Source organism: Ovis aries, chromosome 24 (assembly GCF_016772045.2).
Source record: "Ovis aries strain OAR_USU_Benz2616 breed Rambouillet chromosome 24, ARS-UI_Ramb_v3.0, whole genome shotgun sequence".
NCBI lineage: Eukaryota > Metazoa > Chordata > Mammalia > Artiodactyla > Bovidae > Ovis > Ovis aries.
Window position 1 is genome coordinate 2,192,672 of NC_056077.1, and position 19,667 is coordinate 2,212,338.

General features: G+C 55.8%; 1 protein-coding gene, 1 long non-coding RNA gene and 1 other non-coding gene across 8 annotated transcripts; 1 reads left to right on the top strand and 2 right to left on the bottom strand.

Moving 5' to 3' along the window:
• Positions 1-7,327: 7,327 nt before the first annotated feature.
• Positions 7,328-13,179, top strand: RAB26 (RAB26, member RAS oncogene family). Of its 6 annotated transcripts, none has more exons than XR_003586851.3 (9): positions 7,328-7,670; positions 8,747-8,857; positions 10,987-11,106; positions 11,196-11,262; positions 11,411-11,463; positions 11,829-11,894; positions 11,979-12,035; positions 12,104-12,201; positions 12,301-12,347. XR_003586851.3 is itself a non-coding variant. In XM_027961516.3 (9 exons), the coding sequence occupies exons 1-9, from the start codon at positions 7,476-7,478 to the stop codon at positions 12,306-12,308; spliced, it is 771 nt and encodes a 256-aa protein (XP_027817317.1). In that variant the 5' UTR covers positions 7,328-7,475; the 3' UTR covers positions 12,309-13,179. The 6 variants fall into 6 exon arrangements, 5 of the variants coding, with proteins under 5 accessions (XP_027817317.1, XP_027817315.1, XP_027817318.1 ...); XM_027961516.3 differs by having other exon boundaries at positions 12,125-12,201; positions 12,284-13,179; XM_027961514.3 differs by having other exon boundaries at positions 12,125-12,201; positions 12,301-13,179.
• Positions 13,180-16,195: 3,016 nt separating this feature from the next.
• Positions 16,196-19,521, bottom strand: LOC114110614 (uncharacterized). Its single transcript, XR_003586866.2, has 2 exons — positions 19,285-19,521; positions 16,196-19,081 (listed from the first exon to the last, which is right to left on the bottom strand). It is a non-coding gene; the product is annotated as an uncharacterized LOC114110614 (long non-coding RNA).
• Positions 19,162-19,244, bottom strand: LOC114110702 (small nucleolar RNA SNORD60). The gene has a single exon (XR_003586943.1). It is a non-coding gene; the product is annotated as a small nucleolar RNA SNORD60 (small nucleolar RNA).
• Positions 19,522-19,667: the final 146 nt, after the last annotated feature.

Consider the following 19,667-nt stretch of genomic DNA (forward strand, 5'->3'; position numbering starts at 1 on the left):
CATATAAAAAAATCTTTTAAAAAATGGTCCAAATAAAAAAATCTTAAAAAAAATAATGAAAGTAGAGGGACTTCCCTGGTGGTACAGTGGATAAGAATCTGCACGCCAACGCGCAGGACGCAGGTTCCGTCTCTGCTGCAGGGCAACCAAGCCTGTGCGCCACAACTGGTAGCGCCTCTGCCTAGAGCCCGTGCTCCACAGGGGAAGCCGCTGCTACGAGAAGCCCATGCACCTCGACAAAGGGTAGCCCCGCTTGCCACAACTAGAGAAAACCCTTGCGCAGCAATAAACACCCAGGACACCCAAAAGTCAAGCAGTAAAATAAAAGAAAGTCGAATCGATTAATAACATCAAGAGCTATGTTTAATAAGCAAGGCTATTAAGGTTCTTTTTTAAACCTCCTGGCAAGTATAGCCGAAAGAGAGATGAAAATAAAATACAGCACGTTAAGATTAAGAATGGAGGTTTATTCACAGAAATAAAGAGTGAAAAATTATGAGCTTATGTGCAATTTTTTTTATCTAAAAACGTTTTGTCTAAAAACATGTTGAAATAATATAAACTATAAAAACTGACTCAAGAAAAAATAAAAAGTTAACATCCAAGTAAGAAACTGAAAATATATCAGAACCTTGCCAGGAAAAGACACTTAGATCTTTTTTTTTTTTTTCCTTAATTAAAACAACATTTTTTTTGGCCACACCCTGCAGTATGTGGGATTTTAGTTTCCGGATGGAACTCCTACACAGGGCAGTCCCTAGTCCAGCTCTTTTAATGGGAAAGTCCTATCAAACGTGGAAAGATCAGGTAGTCGTGATTTTATTTATACTCTTAGAGAACAAGGATCACATCTCAATGTAATTTATGCATGCTTATGCATAAATATAAAGTGTACTTAGTAAACATAATTTGGATACCTAAAAAAACTGGGACAAAGATAAGATAGAAAAAGAAATCCATAATCCAGTGACTTTTTTTAGGTTTGCTCAGTCACAGAAACCTTGTTTCAAAGTCCCAAAATAAAAACTTGAATGGCCCTGTTTCAGCTGAATGAAGGATCCCAAAGACATCAAGGTCCTAATCCCCAGAAGGTATGAAGACCACCTCACAGGACAAAAGTTAACGCAGATGTGACTAAACGAACGATCGAGATGGGGAATGACCCTGGACTATCCAGGCGGAACTTAAACATATTGTAAGAAGTTTCAATGGCAGAAGAGAAGGCCAGGTGCCTGCGGAAGTGGAAACTGGAGTGATGTGGCCACAAGCCAAGAAAAGCTGGAGACCACCAGAAGCTGAAGAGTCGGGGACTCTGCCCTGGAGCCCCCAGAGGAACCCGCCTTGCTGACACCTTGACTTCAGTCCCACGAGGCTCATGTCACACTTCTCGCCTCCAAAGCACAGGATGGCCAAGCTGAGTTGCTTTGTGCTGGTGTGTCTGTGGGAATTTGTCACAGCCACTGTAAGGAACTCACCCAGGAGCCGTTACCAAAGCTACAGTGGTTAACCCTGAAGGACATAATCTGTTGGGGGGAGAGACATTTTTAGAGGGGCTGTGCTGGGTCTTCCAGGGAAGGCAATGGCACCCCACTCCAGTACTCTTGCCTGGAAAATCCCATGGACGGAGGAGCCTGGTGGGCTGCAGTCCATGGGGTTGCGAAGAGTCGGACAGGACTGAGCGACTCCACTTTCACTTTTCACTTTCATGCATTGGAGAAGGAAATGGCAACCCACTCCGGTATTCTTGCCTGGAGAATCCCAGGGACGGAAGAGCCTGGTGGGCTGCCATCTATGGGGTCGCACAGAGTCAGACATGACTGAAGCGGCTTAGCAGCAGCAGCAGCAGCAGCTAGGTCTTCACTGTGGCACACAGGTTTAGTTGCCCCGAGGAACATGGGATCTTACTTCCATGACCAGGAATCAAACCCGAGTCCCCTGCATTGGAAGGCAGGTTCTTAACCACTGGCCCACCAGGGAAGTCCTAGAGCAAGGACTTTTACTCTTGCCTTTCCCTTTTGTGTGGCTGACGTGCCTGCAAAACTCATATATATATTATTTTTATAATTAAGAAAAAAGAAGAGATGAGGCAAGTGAAGAGCTTGGCCCACTCCAAGGGCAGCCAGCTGCAGACTTCAGTGGTTGTCATGGTTACCTGGGGTTCATTTTAGTCATTCCCACTGACACTGAGGCCTCCCCTGCCAGGAGGCCACGTGTGGCACTCAGGAGCCACGCGACAGCTGGGGGTGCTCTGAGCCCAGAGGTCTCACCCACCTGGGGCCTCAGTGCAGGGGCTGGATCAGAGCGAGGCCTCCCCCACACTCTCCACACTGTGACTGGCATGCTTTTTGTCTCGAGACTGCCAAGGGCAGCCAGATGCCAGTTCCTGAGCAGCCGTGGGAAGGAAGGACAGGGGGCGGACCTCACAGCCACACCTGCAAGGGAACAATGCTGTGTTCCAAACACCCCCCCGTGCCAGTCGGTCCTTCTCCCTGCAGGCAGGGATGGACATGCACTCCTTATACCCGTTGGGCCTCATGGAAGCACATGGCAGGGCAAGTGGCGTGTCCTCTTGGCACGGGTCACGAAGTGTGGCCCCTGTGCACCAGGGCTTCGGGGGCGGCAGGGGGTGGGGAGGGCTCCTCTGACACCAGCCGCTTCCTTAGGTGACTCCTCAGTCACATCTGTGCTGTTGCAGCTCCTCTCCGACGTCTCCATGGCAACATTCACGCGGATCTCATGGAACATAAGGTGTCTGAGCTGGAAGGGACCTCGAAGACCAGCTCCTCCCACCTCCTCAGCTCACAGAGAGGAGGGGGGGCTCAGAGAGTGTGCGCCACATACCTGAGGGGGGCGGTCAGTGGGTGCCACATACCCAGCGGGGCCCCTGCCTTCGGGCACCACTCCCAGCCAGGGTCCCTCTCCCTGAGATTGCAAACTGTTGAATTCTGCAGGACTGTCTTCTTGAGAGGTATTCTGGGGACTCTGCCCCTCCCCTCTGGCTAAAGGAGCATGAAGTCCAGCCTCCCTCTGTTCTGCTCAGTCCTGGGCTGACCCTCCCGTGTGTGGTGAGGGCAGGAGTGGGCAGGACAGACACGGTCCTCAGGAACCTCACTGACTGGTGCAGGGGCAGCATAGTCCCCCAGGAACCACTGGAGAGCAAATGTGAGTGTCTATGTGCCTGTACAAGACTGGGGGCGGGAGGAGCCCAGGAAGTCTGCTCGGAGGAGGAGGATCCAAGCAGAGCCTGGAAAGGTCAGGGAGGACTCTCATTCCTGCCTAAGGCTACCTGGCTTGAAGGCCACACCCTGTAGCTGAACAGTGAAGCTTGGAAAATCAGGGACCAGAGAAAGACTGCCCAAAGCCATCGGTTCCAGAGGGTTCTCATGGCTGGGCAGCCACAGTGCACATCACTCCAGGACTAGGGGGTCAGACATGTGGATGGGCAAGTCAGAAGGCAGAATGCAGGAGCTGAAGTCCCCAGACAAGGGGACCAGGGGTCCAGGCTGGCAGAGGGTGCTGGAGAGAGGGTCCAGGAGAGGTGCCTGGGGTGGTTCCATCCATTTGCTGGGATGTGGAACTGTGCAGCCCCTCCCACCCAGCAGTGAAAGTGAAAGTCGCTCAGCCGTGTCCAACTCTTTGCAATGCTATGGACTATACAGTCCATGGAATTCTCCAGGCCAGAATACTGGAGTGGGTAGCCTTTCCCTTCTCCAGGGGATCTTCCAACCCAGGGATCCAACCCAGGTCTCCCGCATTGCAGGCGGATTCTTTACCAGCTGAGTCGCAAGGGAAGCCCAAGAATACTGGAGTGGGTAGCCTATCCCTTCTCCAGCAGCTCTTCCCAACCCAGGAATCGAACCAGGGTCTCCTGCATTGCAGGTGGATTCTGTATCAGGCAGGGCCAGCCCTAAGCCAGAAGTGCTGAGTGCTGGTAGGTGTCCCCTCCCCAGGGAGACACAGCCCTCATCCTCACCTCTACCTCAGCTCCAGGGCTCATTTCACCTCCAACCCCCACCTCGGGGACCTAGCCTGCCTTGGGGAGGTCTCTCCAGGTCTGAAGACCCCCAGCTCCAGCCAGAGCCACCCTGCTGACCTTCCCCACCACAGGGCCCACTTCTCCCGTTGCTGGGTGCCCAAGTCCAGGGCTGTGCGACAGACAACTCCATGTGCTCATCGTCTGCAGCGAGGGTGGGCTCACCTCCTCTCCCTGGGACCTGCCAGAGTGTCTTCTTGGCTCACAAGGCTGGCAAGTGAGGTCCTCTCCACCTGGGCTTCTCTGCCAGGCCACTCGAGCTTTCTCACGGGGTGGCAGCTGGGTCCCAAGAAAGCGTGTGTGAGGAGACAGGAATGGAGAGCTGCCAGCCTGGAGGGCATGGCCCAGAAACAGGCTCAGGGTCACTTGCATTGGTCACCGCAGTCACAGACAGCTGCCATAGACCCTCCCCTCACTGGGAAGAGCAGCAAAGGGCTTGTCATCTTGAGTCTAGCCGGGCGCCCCGCAGGGTCTTGGATTCTTTCTTGCCTCCCCTCCAGACCTGCAGACTCTGTCTCCCCTCCGTCCTCATTAGCCCTCCCTGGGCTCCTGCAATCCCCTCAAACTCACCTCCCTGTCCACACGCTGCGCACCCAGCTCCCCCCGGCCACACCCACTATTCCTTTAGCAGCACCCTCTTTCTGTTGCTCTCAGAAACCACTCATGGCTCCCTACTTCCCACCGAACAACTTCCAAGCTCCTAGGAAAAACATTTAAACTCACCTTCCAATCTATCCCCCTCCTTTGTCACCAATCAAATCACCTCTCATTTCTTCCAAGCAACTGGACCACACTTCGGCCTCTTCTGCTCAAAGTGCCCACCTCCCGGCTCTCTGAATCTACACATACTCCCTCCACCTGGCAAGTTTCTCTGTCTCCACTAGTGTTGGACTCCTGCTCAATCTTCAAAGCCCGGTGCAAATGCCCCACCTCCATAAGCTCTTGCTCTCACAAGGTCTTGCTCTCACTACGCAACACACTAGAGTTACTCTTCTTGCCTTTGGAGGCATGTTCTCCCTCAAATCCATGTTGCCAACGACGTGTCCTCTTGAAATGGGGCCCACATTTCTAGCTCATACTTCTTTCACCAATTTCATAACTGTTTATTGAGGCCTGGAGCTGGCTGCCAGGGATATGACAGTGACCAAGACAAGCTGCTTCCTGTGCCCAGAGAGCTTACATCCCAGAGAGTGAGACAGATGGCAAACAGGAACCAAAAGACACGATGATCAAAGATTAGAAGAACTGCAGGAAGGCAGGGAAGGCAGAGGGGCCTGCAAGCCAGGGACTCAGAATTCCCTCTTTCCAAGAGACACCAGAGACCTGAATTTTCACACACTCTCCCAATTTTAAAGGTCGCAGGGTCAAGTCTTTCTCCGCTGTTTTCAGTCCCCTCCGCCCCTAGCTTCCCACTCTTTCTGGATTGCCAGCCTCCTCTCTTCTGTTTACCTTGCCAGCAGCCACCCCTCTCCCCCCAACTCAGGACACCTCATCTGTAGCCCCAGCCCTAAGGCACTCAAACCTCTGGTGCTTCCTATGCCTTGGCAGCAGCTGGCAGGAAGAAGCAGAGAGCCCATGGACTAGGATGCCAGGGTCAGTGGGCACCGCCATGCTGAGACCCTGGGCCAGCCTCATGGGAGTGAGATACCTGGAGTCCCCAGGGCCACAGCTGTGGGAACCCAACACCCCAAACTCAGGCCTCACCAACCACACGTCTGGGCACTGACCTGGAAGAACTGGGGAACCAGAGGAGCAAGACAGGCAAGGAGGTCAGGGGGCCCTCAGGTGGGTCCCCAGCTCTGACGGGGCCCTGAGGGATGGGTCTTTCTCCAGGGAACCTCTAGGCAAGCCCCGCTTTATGCTCTCAGGAGCCACAGTTCTCACATAGATATCCTAGCTCTGCAGCTTCCTGCCTGGTGACTAGACCGCTCCCTTCCTGGTCCTTCTCCCCCCACCCCTCCTGCCAACCCCCAGCCTTTGTTTCCCATCTGATCGTCAGGGCACCAGAGCAGCACCCATCTGCACCTAGCACATGATGGCACTCAGTGCAGGGCAGCTTTGCCCCAACCCTCTCATGCAGGGCCCTGCCAGGTCTCTTGAGGAATCGCTTGGCTGGGTGGCATCCTTCCATCTGTGTTTGCCCAGACCTCTGAGCCCCAGAGGCAGCGTCTGCCCGTTGTGATTTTTTTGGACTCTGGGTGTTGCCAGCTGAGAGGGCTCAGGCCTCTGAAGGGCCCAGGGTCCCAGTGACAGTGGTCACGTCTCAGGACAGAGAAGTGCAGAGCAGGGAGCTGCCTTTTGTCTGCACCTGCTGCCTGCAAGCCCTGGGAGAAGGGCATGTCGGCTCACCACTCCCAGGATTCCAGGACCAACTCAGCCTCATCCTCAAAACTTGGAGCATCTTGGGTGGCAGTTCTGGGACAGAGGTGCCAGGCCCTGCAGAGGGGTCTGCCAGGACCCAGCGGGGGGTTTGGACTGTCAGCACTTGAAAGCACTGGAAAGCCCAGGAGCCAGGCACAGCCTGGCCTCCCACCTTCTTCACCTCCCGGGTCCCTAAGGGGAGAGCCCTAGGGGAGTGGACGCTCAGAGGGCCTGCCACTGGCTCTGACACTGACTTCCCCTTCCCCAGAGATCCTGAAGCTTGAGCCCAGCAGACAGAAGCTCCGGGGGAGAGCACCTGGCCACCTCGGCCCTGCCGCTCAGCCTGGCCCCTACGTCTTGCTTCTGATAACCAGCTGTCAGCTGAGCCCCAGGTGGCCGGGCGCACCCCGGTTTGTTTGCCAAGCACGGAGTGTTGGAGCTTCCTGGACCTGCCTGCCCTGGAAGGGAGGGGGCGGTGCCACAGCAGGCCAGGTGGCACCTCCGGCTGAGAAGGGATCGAGTCCCAGGTGTCCATCCCACGCAGGCCCGCTGCCTTAGTGCCGCCCTCTCTTCTCATCCCGGGCCTGGAGGTAGTCCGGGGGCGGGGGTCACCGGGCAGGGGGCAGCGCCGGGCAGGGCGGTGCACATTAGAGGAGCGACAGGACGCCGAGTGCTCGGTCACCCAGGCCCACCGCCCCGCACCCGCACCGAAGCCCGGGTGCAGTTACGGAGAGGGGCCTTTGGGCGCAGGACAGGGTGGTAACGGCCCCCCAGGCGCAGAGGCGCCGGGATACGGGGCTCCTGGACCCGGGCCCCGCCCCCAGGGAGGCCGTCTCATTTGCATGGCCCCGCCCCTTGGCGGCCATTGGTGGCGGCGGCGGCAGGAGGCCGGGCCAGAGTGGCTGCGCGGCCGTGGGGCGGCGGGGGCGGGGCGGCGCGGAGCCTGGCGCCCGGGATGTCGCCGCCGCGGGACAGCTTCGGCTTCTGCTCCGGGTCTGGCTCCGACGGCGAGGGGAGCAGGGCCTCCCGGGGCGCGGCAGCTGCGGCGGGAGAGCACTGAGCTCCCGCCAGCCCGCCCGCCATGTCCAGGAAAAAGACCTCCAAGAGCAAGGCGGGCAGCGCACCCGCTACCTCTGCCCTGCCCGCCGCCAATGGGCCCCGGCCGGTGCGACCCGGGACTGCTCGCCCTTGCCCCGAGGCACCGCCCAACGGGCCCCCGCAGCCCGGCTGGTCTTCGATCGGCGGCGGCGGTGACTTCTACGACGTCGCCTTCAAGGTGAGCCGGGCACCCCCAGCCCCACGTGATGCGAGTGCAGCAGGTGGCGTCCGGCCCGAGCTGAGCGGGGAGGGGATCCGGGGAAACGGTGCAGGGCCCTGCGGAGCTTCAGCACCGAGCTGGCTCCCCGAGCGGCACCCCGCAGCTGGCAAGGCTGGCGCGGTGCACCGTGCGCGCGCGCACACGCACACACACACACACACACACACACACACACACAGCTGTCAAACCCGGATTTGGGATACCCAACATATGGCAAGGCGGCCCCCCTCCCCCTCCGCGACCCCCACCCGGCGGGCAGGGCCGAACAAGGGGTCCTGCGGAAGTCAGAGCCTGGCAGGTGTCTTCTCCTTGTTCCCTGATGCTCCTGCCCCTACCAAAGGCCCCAGCCTCATCTCCCCATATGTTGCCTTCTCTGGCCCACAGGGTCTTCTAGTCTCCTTTTAGGGGGAGAGACTAGGACGAGGTTCACAGGTTGAGTGAGGCAGGCTGGGGCCTCCTTCAGGCCAAGGCAGAAGCTGGTGGGGCGGGGGTGGCAGGCCCATCCTTGGGTTTGGGAACCTTTGGTTAACAGAGTGGGGGAGGGGAGAAGGGCTTGAATGCCCTCATGGCTCACAAACTTAGCCTGAGCCCCTCCTCACGCCAAGCTCTGACCCTCACTTGGCAGACTCCTCTAGAGTCTTGCTGGGACTGGAAGAAGCCCTCTGGTGCAGAGCCCCCACCCCCAGCACCCCAGGCCTCTCAGGAGGCCCCCAGTGACCAACACTCCAGTTCTGCTCCCCATGAAACTCCAGTTGCTCCCCTTCCAGACTAAGCATGGTGTCCAGGTGGTGCCCTACATGAAGACAGCAGCTCCTGTCCCTCCACTGATGGAGAGGAGACAGAACCTTCTAGAGGAGGCAGTTAAAAGTCCAGGCCCTATGTCTCCCCAGGCCCTGGTGCACCTGCAAACCTCCTCCACTTCTGCCCCTCACCCACGGGCACCCTCTGGCCAGGCCAGCTCAGGGGAGACTGGCCCCTCCCCTGGTGGGGTTCCCAGATACCCAGGTGCCCTCTGCCCTTTCCCCGTGCCCCAGGTCATGCTGGTAGGGGACTCAGGCGTGGGGAAGACCTGCCTGCTCGTGCGCTTCAAGGATGGGGCTTTCTTGGCGGGGACCTTTATCTCCACCGTGGGCATCGACTTCCGGGTAAGAGAGGGGGCTGACATCCCAAGCACCAACTGGGCCCAGCCATGCCCTGGGCCCCCAACACCAGCTCATGGCTTCTTGAAACACCCCTGGTAGCTGGTTCTCCATTATCCCTGTGGGACCGGCAGCCTCATGAGGTGAAGCCCCCGGCTGGCCCACCTGGCTCCCGCAGTCAAGGTAGTTAAGCTGGGACGCCTTCACCACTAAGCTGCCTGCTTCCCGACACCTCAAGGGTTCTGGGGACAGGTGGCAGCTGTATATGATTGAAGCAGAGATGGTACCCCTGCATCCCGGGCTGGCACGACCCTGGGCCCTGGATCTTGTGCCCAGGAGGTGCGTCCTGGTGCCCCCATGGGAACTCAAAACCCATGGCCACTGGGGAGGCCAGCGTCACTGCCCACTGCCCAGAGGGGCCCTGAGGTGCTAGGTCCTACTAGACAGATGGCTGTGGCGCTTAAGCACACCCTCGGTCCCAGAGCCAGGGAGAAGTCCCTGCCCTTGGGCAGGGAGGCTTTTGGGAAATGATCCCCGGCCCCCCCAGCCCTGACTGCTTTCCCCTGCTAGAACCCCCTCACCACCTCAACCCCCTCCAGGGCTGTGTCCTGGGGTCCTTCTCGGGGATGGCCCTCGACTCGGCTCCCCAAGAGCCCTCGAGCACCCCAAGCAGCCTGCAGGGTCATGGGGGACCACAGCCTTGGGCCTGCTGGGCTCTGGCACCCGTCTGAACTCCATGTCCTGGGGTACTGATGTGTTCTCAGCAAATCCCAGATTTGCATTTTTCTCACCCTTTAATTAAGACCCAGTCTGCAGAAGGTGGGGAGGGAGGCCCATTCTGGGGATGGGGGCAGAAGGGGGAGCTCCCTCTGGTCTGGGGAGCCGCTCTCTATCCCATTTTGGGGGGCAAAGCACCTCATGTGCTCTGGGATGAAGTAAGGGTTGAGGCACCAGAAGCGGAGGTGGCCCTGGCCTCACCTCCCTCTTGTCACCTCTTGGCTCCAGGGCAGGTGTGGAGGGAGGTGAGGTGGTTTGGTTCACACCCTGTTCGGGGCGCCAGGGAAGGTGGGATGTCCCTGCAGCTGGGCAGATGGCTGCGCCCGTTCCCTGGAGACCCAGAAACACCCCGACAGCAGGAGCTGGTGTAGAGGGAGGAAGTGCTGTTCCCGGAGCCTCAGCTGGTGACTGGCAGCCCCTGCCCCCACCTCGGCAGATGGGAGCTGGAGTTGAACCACTTCCTGCCCTAGTCCTGAACTGGGAGGGCTCCACGAGGGCGCATCGCCAGCCAGCCCACAGGGAGCGCCCACTGGGTACGGGGCCAGGTCCTGGGCTCTGTGCTTACTGCTTGGAGCCCATCCCCAGGGGCCTGCAGAAAAGAGGCTTTTAAGTGACCACTTTAGCCCTGCTCCGGGCCAGACTCAGTTCTCTCTCTGTGCTTTGCACGCAGAGCTCATAGAGTAATCGGGGCAACCGTTTAATGGACACCCTGGCTATCCCCATTTGTGGATGGGGAAACTGAGGCATAGTGTGGGCGATAGGCCTGGAGTCACACCGTGGGGGACTTCAAATAAGCCCTGCAAGAGAGAGGTGCTGGGGGCCCGGCGGCTAGGAATAGAGCACAGGGGAGAGGAATACAGGGTGAAGCTGAAACGGCAAGTGGGCACAGGGAAGCCAGCTGAGGCTGGCACCAGCTGGGGTGAAGGAGAGGGGATAGGCTGGGGGTGCAGGTCAACAGGCCTCAGTGACTGGCCACCAGGGTTCCCTGGAGGGCAGGGGAGCTGGCGGGGCTGTGTGCCAGGCCTCCAGGCTGGGCAGAGGAAGAAACACCTGGCCCAGAGTTGGACACAGCTGGCCATGGAGGGGGGCAACCTCCAAGTCCATCAGGATGGCCATCTGGGCAGGAGTGGCCTGGGTACCCGCTGTGCTTGGGCCACCAAGAGGGGACTCAGATTCAAGGGGACGTGTTATCTGCAGGTGGAGGGCAGGAGGTGGGCCTGAGGGCAGAGCTTAGCGAGCGGAGGTGTGGGGCAGTGGGCTCAGGGCACACTGGAGCTCTTCATCTCAGCTTCAGCCCTGGCCTGGCGCTGCCTGTCCCCCAACCCTATCCACTACCCCCCGACCCCCAACCCCGCCAGAGGGGCACAGGTCCTCGGACCCTAGGGGCACCACCACCTAGGACAGGCCCTTGCTGGAGCTGGCTGGTTGTGTTTCAGAACAAAGTTGTGGACGTGGACGGCATGAAGGTGAAGCTGCAGGTGAGGGGTGATGTGAGGGAGGGGGTGAGGGCAGGGGGCCCCTGGGAAGGCCCGGGCAGCGCTGATGGCTGCACGCACCCCGGCCATAGATCTGGGACACGGCAGGCCAGGAGAGGTTCCGCAGCGTCACCCACGCCTACTACCGCGACGCCCATGGTGAGCACAGGGCCACGGCCCCCAGGCTTCTGCCCCAGGAGGGCACCGGGGGTGTGACGGGGGCAGGAGCGGGAAGAGCCTGACCCGCAGGCGGAGGGGAGGGGCGGGCGCTGTGGGCTCAGGAGGTCCTCACTGCCCTTCCCCCCAGCACTGTTGCTGCTCTATGATGTCACCAACAAGGCCTCCTTCGACAGCATCCAGGTCAGAGGCTTCCTTCCAGGGGTCGGCGGTGGGGAGAAAGGCCGGGATGGGGTCCCAACCCCCTCCGGCACAGACGGCCTCAGGGTCCCAGACTCCTGAGGACCCTCCTGACAGCAGGGGAGGGGGAAAGACTGCCCCGCCAAGGTGCATGCTGAACGAGCCAAAGTGGGGGTCCTGGGGGACTTTCCAGTCCAACAGCTTAGATAAGGGAGCTGTTGGGCTGCCTGTGCATGGTGCCCAGGGAGCATGAGCTCCAGGGCCCCTCTGCTGGTCAAGCACCATCAGGCACTCTGGGGGTGCGTCCTGGAGGGGCCAGGGGGCCCGGAGCACTGGCCTCCAGCCTGGCCTCAGCTCCGCCCCTGCAGGCCTGGCTGACCGAGATCCAGGAGCACGCCCAGGACGATGTGGTTCTCATGCTGCTGGGGAACAAGGTGGAGACCCCCTCTCTCGCAGGGGAGCCGGGGGTGGGGGTTGGGGGTGACCGGGGCCAGCTCTCACCAAGGTTCCTACGCCAGGTGGACTCTGCCCAGGAGCGTGCGGTGAAGCGGGAGGATGCAGAGAAGCTGGCCAAGGTGAGCTGGGGTGGGGTGGGTGGCGGGCAAGCGCCCCAGGGCTATGGCACCTGAGCCGCCCCTGCCAGGCTGCCCACGGCTGTTTGTAGGACTACGGGCTGCCGTTCATGGAGACCAGCGCCAAGACGGGCCTCAATGTGGACTTGGCCTTCACAGCCATAGCCAAGTGAGTCCTCGTGGTCACCAGGAGCCCCAGACCCAGGGTTCTGCACCCCCTCCTTGGGGGTCCAGGCCGCCCCATCCCACAGTCATCCCTGCCCCACAGGGAGCTGAAACAGCGCTCCACCAAGGCCCCCAGCGAGCCCCGCTTCCGGCTGCACGACTACATCAAGAGGGAGGGCCGGGGGTCTTCCTGCTGCAGACCCTGAGCCTGTGGGACCCGGCCACCGGGCATCCTCCTGGGAGACTGGACAGTCTACAGCAGTCAGTTCCAGGCTGAGCCTCACCCACCCCTCATCTGGGCAGCAATCCAGAGCTGAGGTCCCAACAAACAGGCTGCACAAAGCCAGAGCGCCTGCAGTCCTTCACTGGCTGCTGCCCCAAAGCAACCGTCTTCTGTACAGGAGGGACACCGAAGGGTAGACTGCCAGGGACCTGGCCCTCTGGCCACGGGGCTCTGCCGCCTCCAGCCCCCCATGGGCACCCAACTTTCAGGCTGGGCTGCAGCACCCACACCATTATGTACAGTGCCTAACTGCCTAGAAAGCCATGTCTTCAGCTGCACTCGCTGCCCGGGAAGGAAGGGGCAGGACTCTGCCCAAACCCGGGGCAGAGGGCTTCACCGCCAATCCCATCCTGCACTGCACCCCAAGGACAACTGCCTGCTGCCAGCCCCCCAATAGGAGGCCCCAGTTCCATATCAACAGGGTCTTTCAGATTCCCCTGGAGGATGCCAAGGCTATGGCTTTGTAACGGTGTTCAGGCCATGGGAAGTTACAGAAATGTCAGGGAAACCAGGACCACCAGCCTTGCCTGTGGACCAGGGTACCACTTTAGCAGGCTGACACACAACCTGGGCTCAGTGAGGTCAAGTCGCAGGGGTGGGCAGGGCATACCACCTTGTACTAAAGAAAAAACTCCAAGTCAGTCTTTTGATCAAAAGCTTTTGTTTCCGGTCCTGGTGAATAAAAGTTTGTTTTCTGGAGTGCCTGCCTTGTCCACTGAAAGACATCCACAAGCTCTGGGACCATCCGTAAGGAATTAAGAGTTCACGAACTACCCCAAGGCAAAGACAACCCCAAAACCTAGAGAAGGTTGTCCTAGTAGGTGGAAAATCACTGGCATGAACTTCCATTTTCATGTTGCTCCAAGGCTGCCCAGGGATGAGCTGTCATCCCAGGGAGTCCTCTGGGGTGCTAACAGGTGTGAAAACACACACACATGCTGGACCCCAAGAAATCTTTACTGAGAGCTTGAGAGGTAAAGGTCTTCTGTAGCTTCTTCAGCCTAGCGCTAGGCTCACGGCCCCTACCTAACCAGGGCCATGGAACTCTATCCCTGCCTCGTCCAGGCTGACTTCTGCTGGAGCCCCTGCCTCACCGTCACCTTGACATGGAATTGTTGCAAACTGGAAGAAACAAACTCAACAGGTTAAAAAGGCAGGGACCAAATGCTAGTAAAAGGATTATGGCAACTAGAGGCCCAAATGGGGATTAAAAACCAGACAATACTCAATAACATCCCTTTAAAGTGCAGTCTAGACAGTCAGCACTTGGGTTACCCCGTCAGAAAGGATGAGGCCACTTGGCATGGTCGTGTATTTTCTTTTACTACCCCAGTGTCATGATGTAACACACCTCCTTTGTTCAGCTAGGAGGAAGAACAAGGCCAGTCTAGTACCAGTCACTTTATCAGCCCAGGAACTTGAGACAATGAGTCTGCAGGGAGTTCCAGGTGGTTCACTCATGGCAGACAGGACATCTCGGGTGGCCTCACCACAGACAGTTCCAACCCCTGCTGAAACGAGGCCAACTGCCCTTCTCCCCCAGGGTGGGTGATGTTATAGACAGTGATACTAGGTTCGTTTGGTTACTCAGTTGGCCTAGTATACACTGTCTCATAAACAGACCATGGTCCATACAAGCAAATGCCACAGCTAACCTGGGAAAGAGGGGTTGTGGTCTGTTAAAGAGGGCAGTTTGTTTATATCCAGACTACAAAGAAATAGATGTCTGGGAGGGGTACAGGCCTGGGGCACTGCTGTGGAATTAAGCCACTTCAGCAGTCCACCTGGGCGGGGGTTCTGGTGCAGTTTTGAGATCCCACCACTGAATATGGTTGTATAAGCCTTTCCAAAGGCTTTGATGGAGGCAAAAACTGTACTAGGTGCTTGGTGCCAAGCCTACCCAGGAGATACAGATCCCACTGGGCCAGCTGACCTGGGGGGCACCACTATCGGCAGTTTCATCTCTGGTTGCTCTGCCTTTCCGAAACCCAGGTTGTCCAGGTCCTCAGTTCATGTACTGCTGAAACCTTGCTATCAGGTGAAATGAGTGCAGTTGTGCTGCAGTTTGAACATTCTTTAGCACTACTTTTGGGCTTCCCTTGTGGCTCAGCTGGTAAAGAATCCACCTGCAATGCCGGAGACCTGGGTTCGACTCCTGGGTTGGGAAGATCCCCTGGAGAATTCCATGGATTGTATAGTCCATGGGGTTACAAAGAGTAGGACATGATTGAGCAACTTTCACAGGGATTGGAATGAAAACTGACCATTCCCAGTCCTGTGGCTGCCTGTTTCCCAGATTTCTTGACATTCAGAGCAGCACTTTCACAGCATTATTTCAGGATTTGAAATAGCTTACTGGAATTCTATCAGCTCTACTAGCTTTGTAGTAATGCCTATTCTCCACTTGACTCCAGGATGTCTGGTTCTAGGTGAGTGGCAATACCATCCTGGCTATCCAGTTAACTAGACCTTTCTGGTATAGTTCTGTGTATTCTCGCCACCTCTTCTGCCTGTTAGATTCTTACCATTTCTGTCCTTTATCCTTCCCATCCTTGCATGGAACATTCCCTTGTTAATTCCAAATTTCTTGACGAGATCTACCTGGGACCTTTTGGAGTCCATGGCAGTGAATCGTGGCTACTTGTTTTCAAGCCGCAATATCTCAGCTCCATACTTTATAGGGGATTCTTACATGCTCTACAACTGCATGACACTTTGAATGTTTCCTTCCTCTGAGCTTCCCTGATAGCTCAGTTGGTAAAGAATCCACCTGCAATGCAGGAGACCCCGGTTTGAATCCTGGGTCAGAAGATCCCTTGGAGAAGGGATAGGCTACCCACTCAGTATTCTTGGGCTTCTTTGTGGCTCAGCTGGTAAAGAATCCACCTAGGCTCAACACTTGGGTTGGGAAGATCCCCTGGAGAATTCCAGGGACAGTCCATGGTCAGATTTTGTTGTCAAGCCTAATGTGTTACTGTTACTTGGGGTTTAGGAGGGTTGAAGGTGTGGCAAGTTCTTTAAAATTTTTACTCAAGTATAGCTGACTTACAATGTTTTAATTTCTGGTGTACAGCAAAGTGATCCCATCATACATCTATCTCTAGGTCCATCCACGTTGCTGTAAACAGCATTTCATGCTTTATGGCCAATTAACATTGAAAGAGTTGGGAGACACAGGACTGAATATCCCATGGGCTACACACTTCATGTGGTCACGAATGAGCACACACAGTATTCCACTGTGAGATGAAGGATTTTGCTCCTAACCATGTAGCACGTGAAATAAGCATGCTAGCTAAGGTATGCTCAAAACCAGTACGGGAACCAACAACTTCCAAATATACAAGCTGGGTTTCAAAGAGGCAGAACAGAACTGCCAACCATCACTGGATCATGGAGAAAGCAAGACTGCCAGGAGAAATAACCTCAAATATGCAGATACTACCCTAATGGCAGAAAATGAAGAGGAACTTGCCACTTGGGGGTGAAAAGGCTGGCTTAGAACTCATTACAGAGAAGGAATTGGCAACCCACTCCAGTCGTCTTCCCAGGGAAATCTCACGGAGCCCGGTGAGCTGCAGTTAATGGGGTCCCTAAAAGTTGGACAGGACTTAGTTCCACTGTATATATGTACATCTGTCGATGGACACTTAGGTGGCTTCCATGTCTTGTTACAGAAACCATGGCAGGGAAAGAGACAAGTGACACTCGGAGATGCAGAACAGCACAGTTTATTTAGCACCTGTCTGGACTCCGCAGAGTTGCGTCCAGAGGCTGAGTGCACAGGCTTTCTTCTGGCTATCTTTTATATGGCATGGGATTCTGGGTCCTAGCGACTTTCCCCACGAAGCAGTTTGGCTGACCCAGTAAGTAGGCTGGTTCACAGAAGCAGAGTGGTGAGCACAGCAATAAACTTAAGCAACTGTTTTTTCTCTCTTCACTATGAACACAGGAGTGCATGTCATCTTTTTGAATAATTGTTTTGTCTGGGTATGTGCCCAGGACCTGGAGGAACTCCCATACTGTTTTCCATAGTAGCTGCACTAATTTACATTTTCAACAGTGATAAGGTTAGGGCTTCCCTGGTGGCTCAGCTGGTAAAGCATCCATCTGCAATGCGGGGGAATCTGGGCTGGATTGGGAAGATCCCCTGGAGAAGGGAACAGCTACCCACTCCAGTATTCTGGCCTGGAGAATTCCATGAACTGTATAGTCCATAGGGTTGCAAAGAATCACAAAGACTGAGTGACTTTCACTTTCCAAAGGTTAAACTTGTTAGCCTCCTCCAGTAATCAAATTGGCAGCAGCTACTGCCAGGCCAACCTGGAGCCACTTAATCCAGTTGCTTGGAAAAATAGCCTATTGGCTGAGGAACGTCTCCCAGCTTCTGTATGAGAACCCTACCCTCCAGAGTAGTTCCTCCCTTTCCGGCCAGATACAAAATGGCTTTTTAAAGAGACCCTGGAACAGGAGCTTTAGTGAGGGCAAATTTTTTAAGTACAAAAAAACATCTTTAGGGGCACTCAAGCCTAATATAGCTCTTCTCTCTTGGGACAGTTGTCTATTTCCAGGGGTTATAATATACTCCATGTATTGAAACCCCGGGCTTGAAGGAAACTAAAAACTTCAATGTTGTTCTCATCTGAGCCTCCATATCAACATGTTATCTACAGACTGTAGGACAGTCCCTTTTAGCATATCTTCTTTAGTTCCTTTCTTAGGGTTTGGGCAAGCAAGTGTTGATGTCCCAACACGCCTATGGTGGGTACTTCTGTCCACCAAGTGCATTGTTGCCTCTGGTCCAAGTTGGGGTTAATCCACTCAAAGGCAATCTGATATTGTGAGGGATCAACCGGGATTTAAGGTCACAGAGTGAACCACATAGCATCTTCAGGGACTTCTATAAGGATTGGCCACAAGGGGGTGTATAGGGACCATTGCATCTTCCTGCTGAGGTCTCACACCATCCTGTAACCCTCATTTGGCTAAGTGACAGAATGGGACTCTTGGATTCCGACAGCAAGAGCCTATGTTTTAAGAACACATCTGTTTAGGGTTGTAACCTTTCCCCTCTAATCTTATGGCTATTGTCAGTTAGGGTAAGCAGCTTTTGGCTTAAGGCGAGTTTCTGCCGGTTGGCCGTTTATGGCCTTCCAAGGACTCCTCTGTCTCAAAATGCAGGGTTCACAGCTTGTAGACTCTGGTTGGGAACAGGCCCTTGCTCTTCTTGTTGATCAGCTTTAGCCAGGGTCAAGGTTAGAGGCTGCTTAAGGCCTCCTAACCGCCATGTAGTCCTGAGGGAGCCCAAGTCTCTCCTTGATAGTGGGGTAGGACACTCAACTCAAAAGGCATGTGAGAGGCTCATGAAGGGGGCAAGGACTTCCATCAGCTAGCCACCAGGAAGAAGGCCCAGCCTGAGAAATCTGGACAAAGTGGCTCCTGTATTAAAAAAAAAATTCTTACCTGCCATCAGGGGTTCCTTGATGGATACAGACATCTTGTGGTGGGGGAGCAACCAGAATCCCTGGGCTTCCAGCATGGCTATCCCAGGAGAAGGGCCCCCCTCTTTAGCTACCAAGGGCAGTCCCATCCCCAGTGACTGGCCTGTGTGTAGACTGGGCATGGCCTGGGAGCTCCTGGTACGCACTGGCCAATGGCTGGTTGGCTTACACTTAAACCCATTTTGTTGGTCTCACCTCCAGACTGATGGTTGACCCCTCCTGCCCACTTTGGGTTGCCCTGAGGTTATGTATGCAGCATGGCCGAGAGCAAAGGCTATCTACTTAGTTTGAGCCTTGGCCTAGCTTTTTCATGGTGAGTCCTTTCCTTCTCCATCACTAAATACTTCAAAGGCCACCTCTAGGAGTTATGGCATTTGTATTTGTAGGTCTAATTGTAACTGAGTTTTGGCCTAGTTTCAGGGGGACTAACCCTAGGGAGCAGAAAGGTCAAACTGTTAGAAGGAATGAGAAAGTATTTGAAAGCCAGTTAACACTGAAAAAGATCAAGGAAGTGATCTAAGAGGAAGAAAACCCTGTTCTCTTTCAGGGACAGCCTGTGAAGGATTTTTAGAAAACCTTCCTATACTTGAGTATATCCCCTGGGGACTGGGCTGCATGGACCTGATCAGGCAATAGGGTGCTTGCAGGTGGGAATACACTGCACAGGCTGGAAGGGGGTCCCAGAGGGGATGAAAATAACTTGGAGGAACTGGAATTGGAGTAACAGAAGGTGGCACGAAGGCAGAGGCTGAGGTAGGAGCAACAGGAGGGTCCCAAGTCATTCACCCTGTGTTCCTGATGATGCCTAAAGGGTATGAATTCTACCGGACATAGCATTGAGTTTGACCAAGGCACAGTTTGCGAGTGAGGTTCAAGAAATTATCTTCCCAAAAGGCACGAAACACTAGCCTTCCTCTCAAGAGGGAAGTCTTAGAAAAAAAGCGAGGCAGAAAGGGGGAAGAGAGAGAGAAGCCAGACATTTCCCAGCCGCAGCTGGCAAAGGCCCTGGATTTACCTGGAATCCAAGGATCCCCGTCAGGGCACCAAGGCCCCATAGAAAGACGCTAAACTCAAGGTCTCCAGCCGGGTCACCGACGGTCCTGAAAGTCAGAAAGAGCCCATGCTCTATCCTGCAAGACGTGTTTTCATCCCCAGGGCCTTCCACGGTGAGGGCACCCTAAAGCCTCAGTCTTGCAATATAATCAGACTGCACGTGCAGTTTTCATACGAGGTGTCAGAAATTAAAGCAATTCATCACAGGCTCGAAATTGGATTTGGGAAGCCAGGCTCAGTCCAGTCTTACCTCTGGGAAGCAGAAACAATTCGGACTTCCGACGGTACTGGGGCGAGCGGGAAGTAGACGGGCGCAGAGAGCTAAAGACCAACGTGGGGACTCGAGATGACGGAGGAGCCCGGAGGCCAGGTTGGCCAACGAGTTTGGGCCACCTCCCCAGGCTCCGCCGAGCCAGGGTCCCGCCCTCCAAAATGCAGCACTGAGAACTTAGAGAGACATCCCCCAACGCGTGCTTGATCCTAAAAGACCGCGGGTCCGCGAAACTCAAGCATTTATAGAAACTGTCCCAACTCTGCAATTGGGCAATCCCGGAGGAAGTATCCGCCCCCGTCACCGCTGATACGCTCTTCTTTCTACTCTTCCTGTCTCCACCAACCGAGCCCTGGCATCTT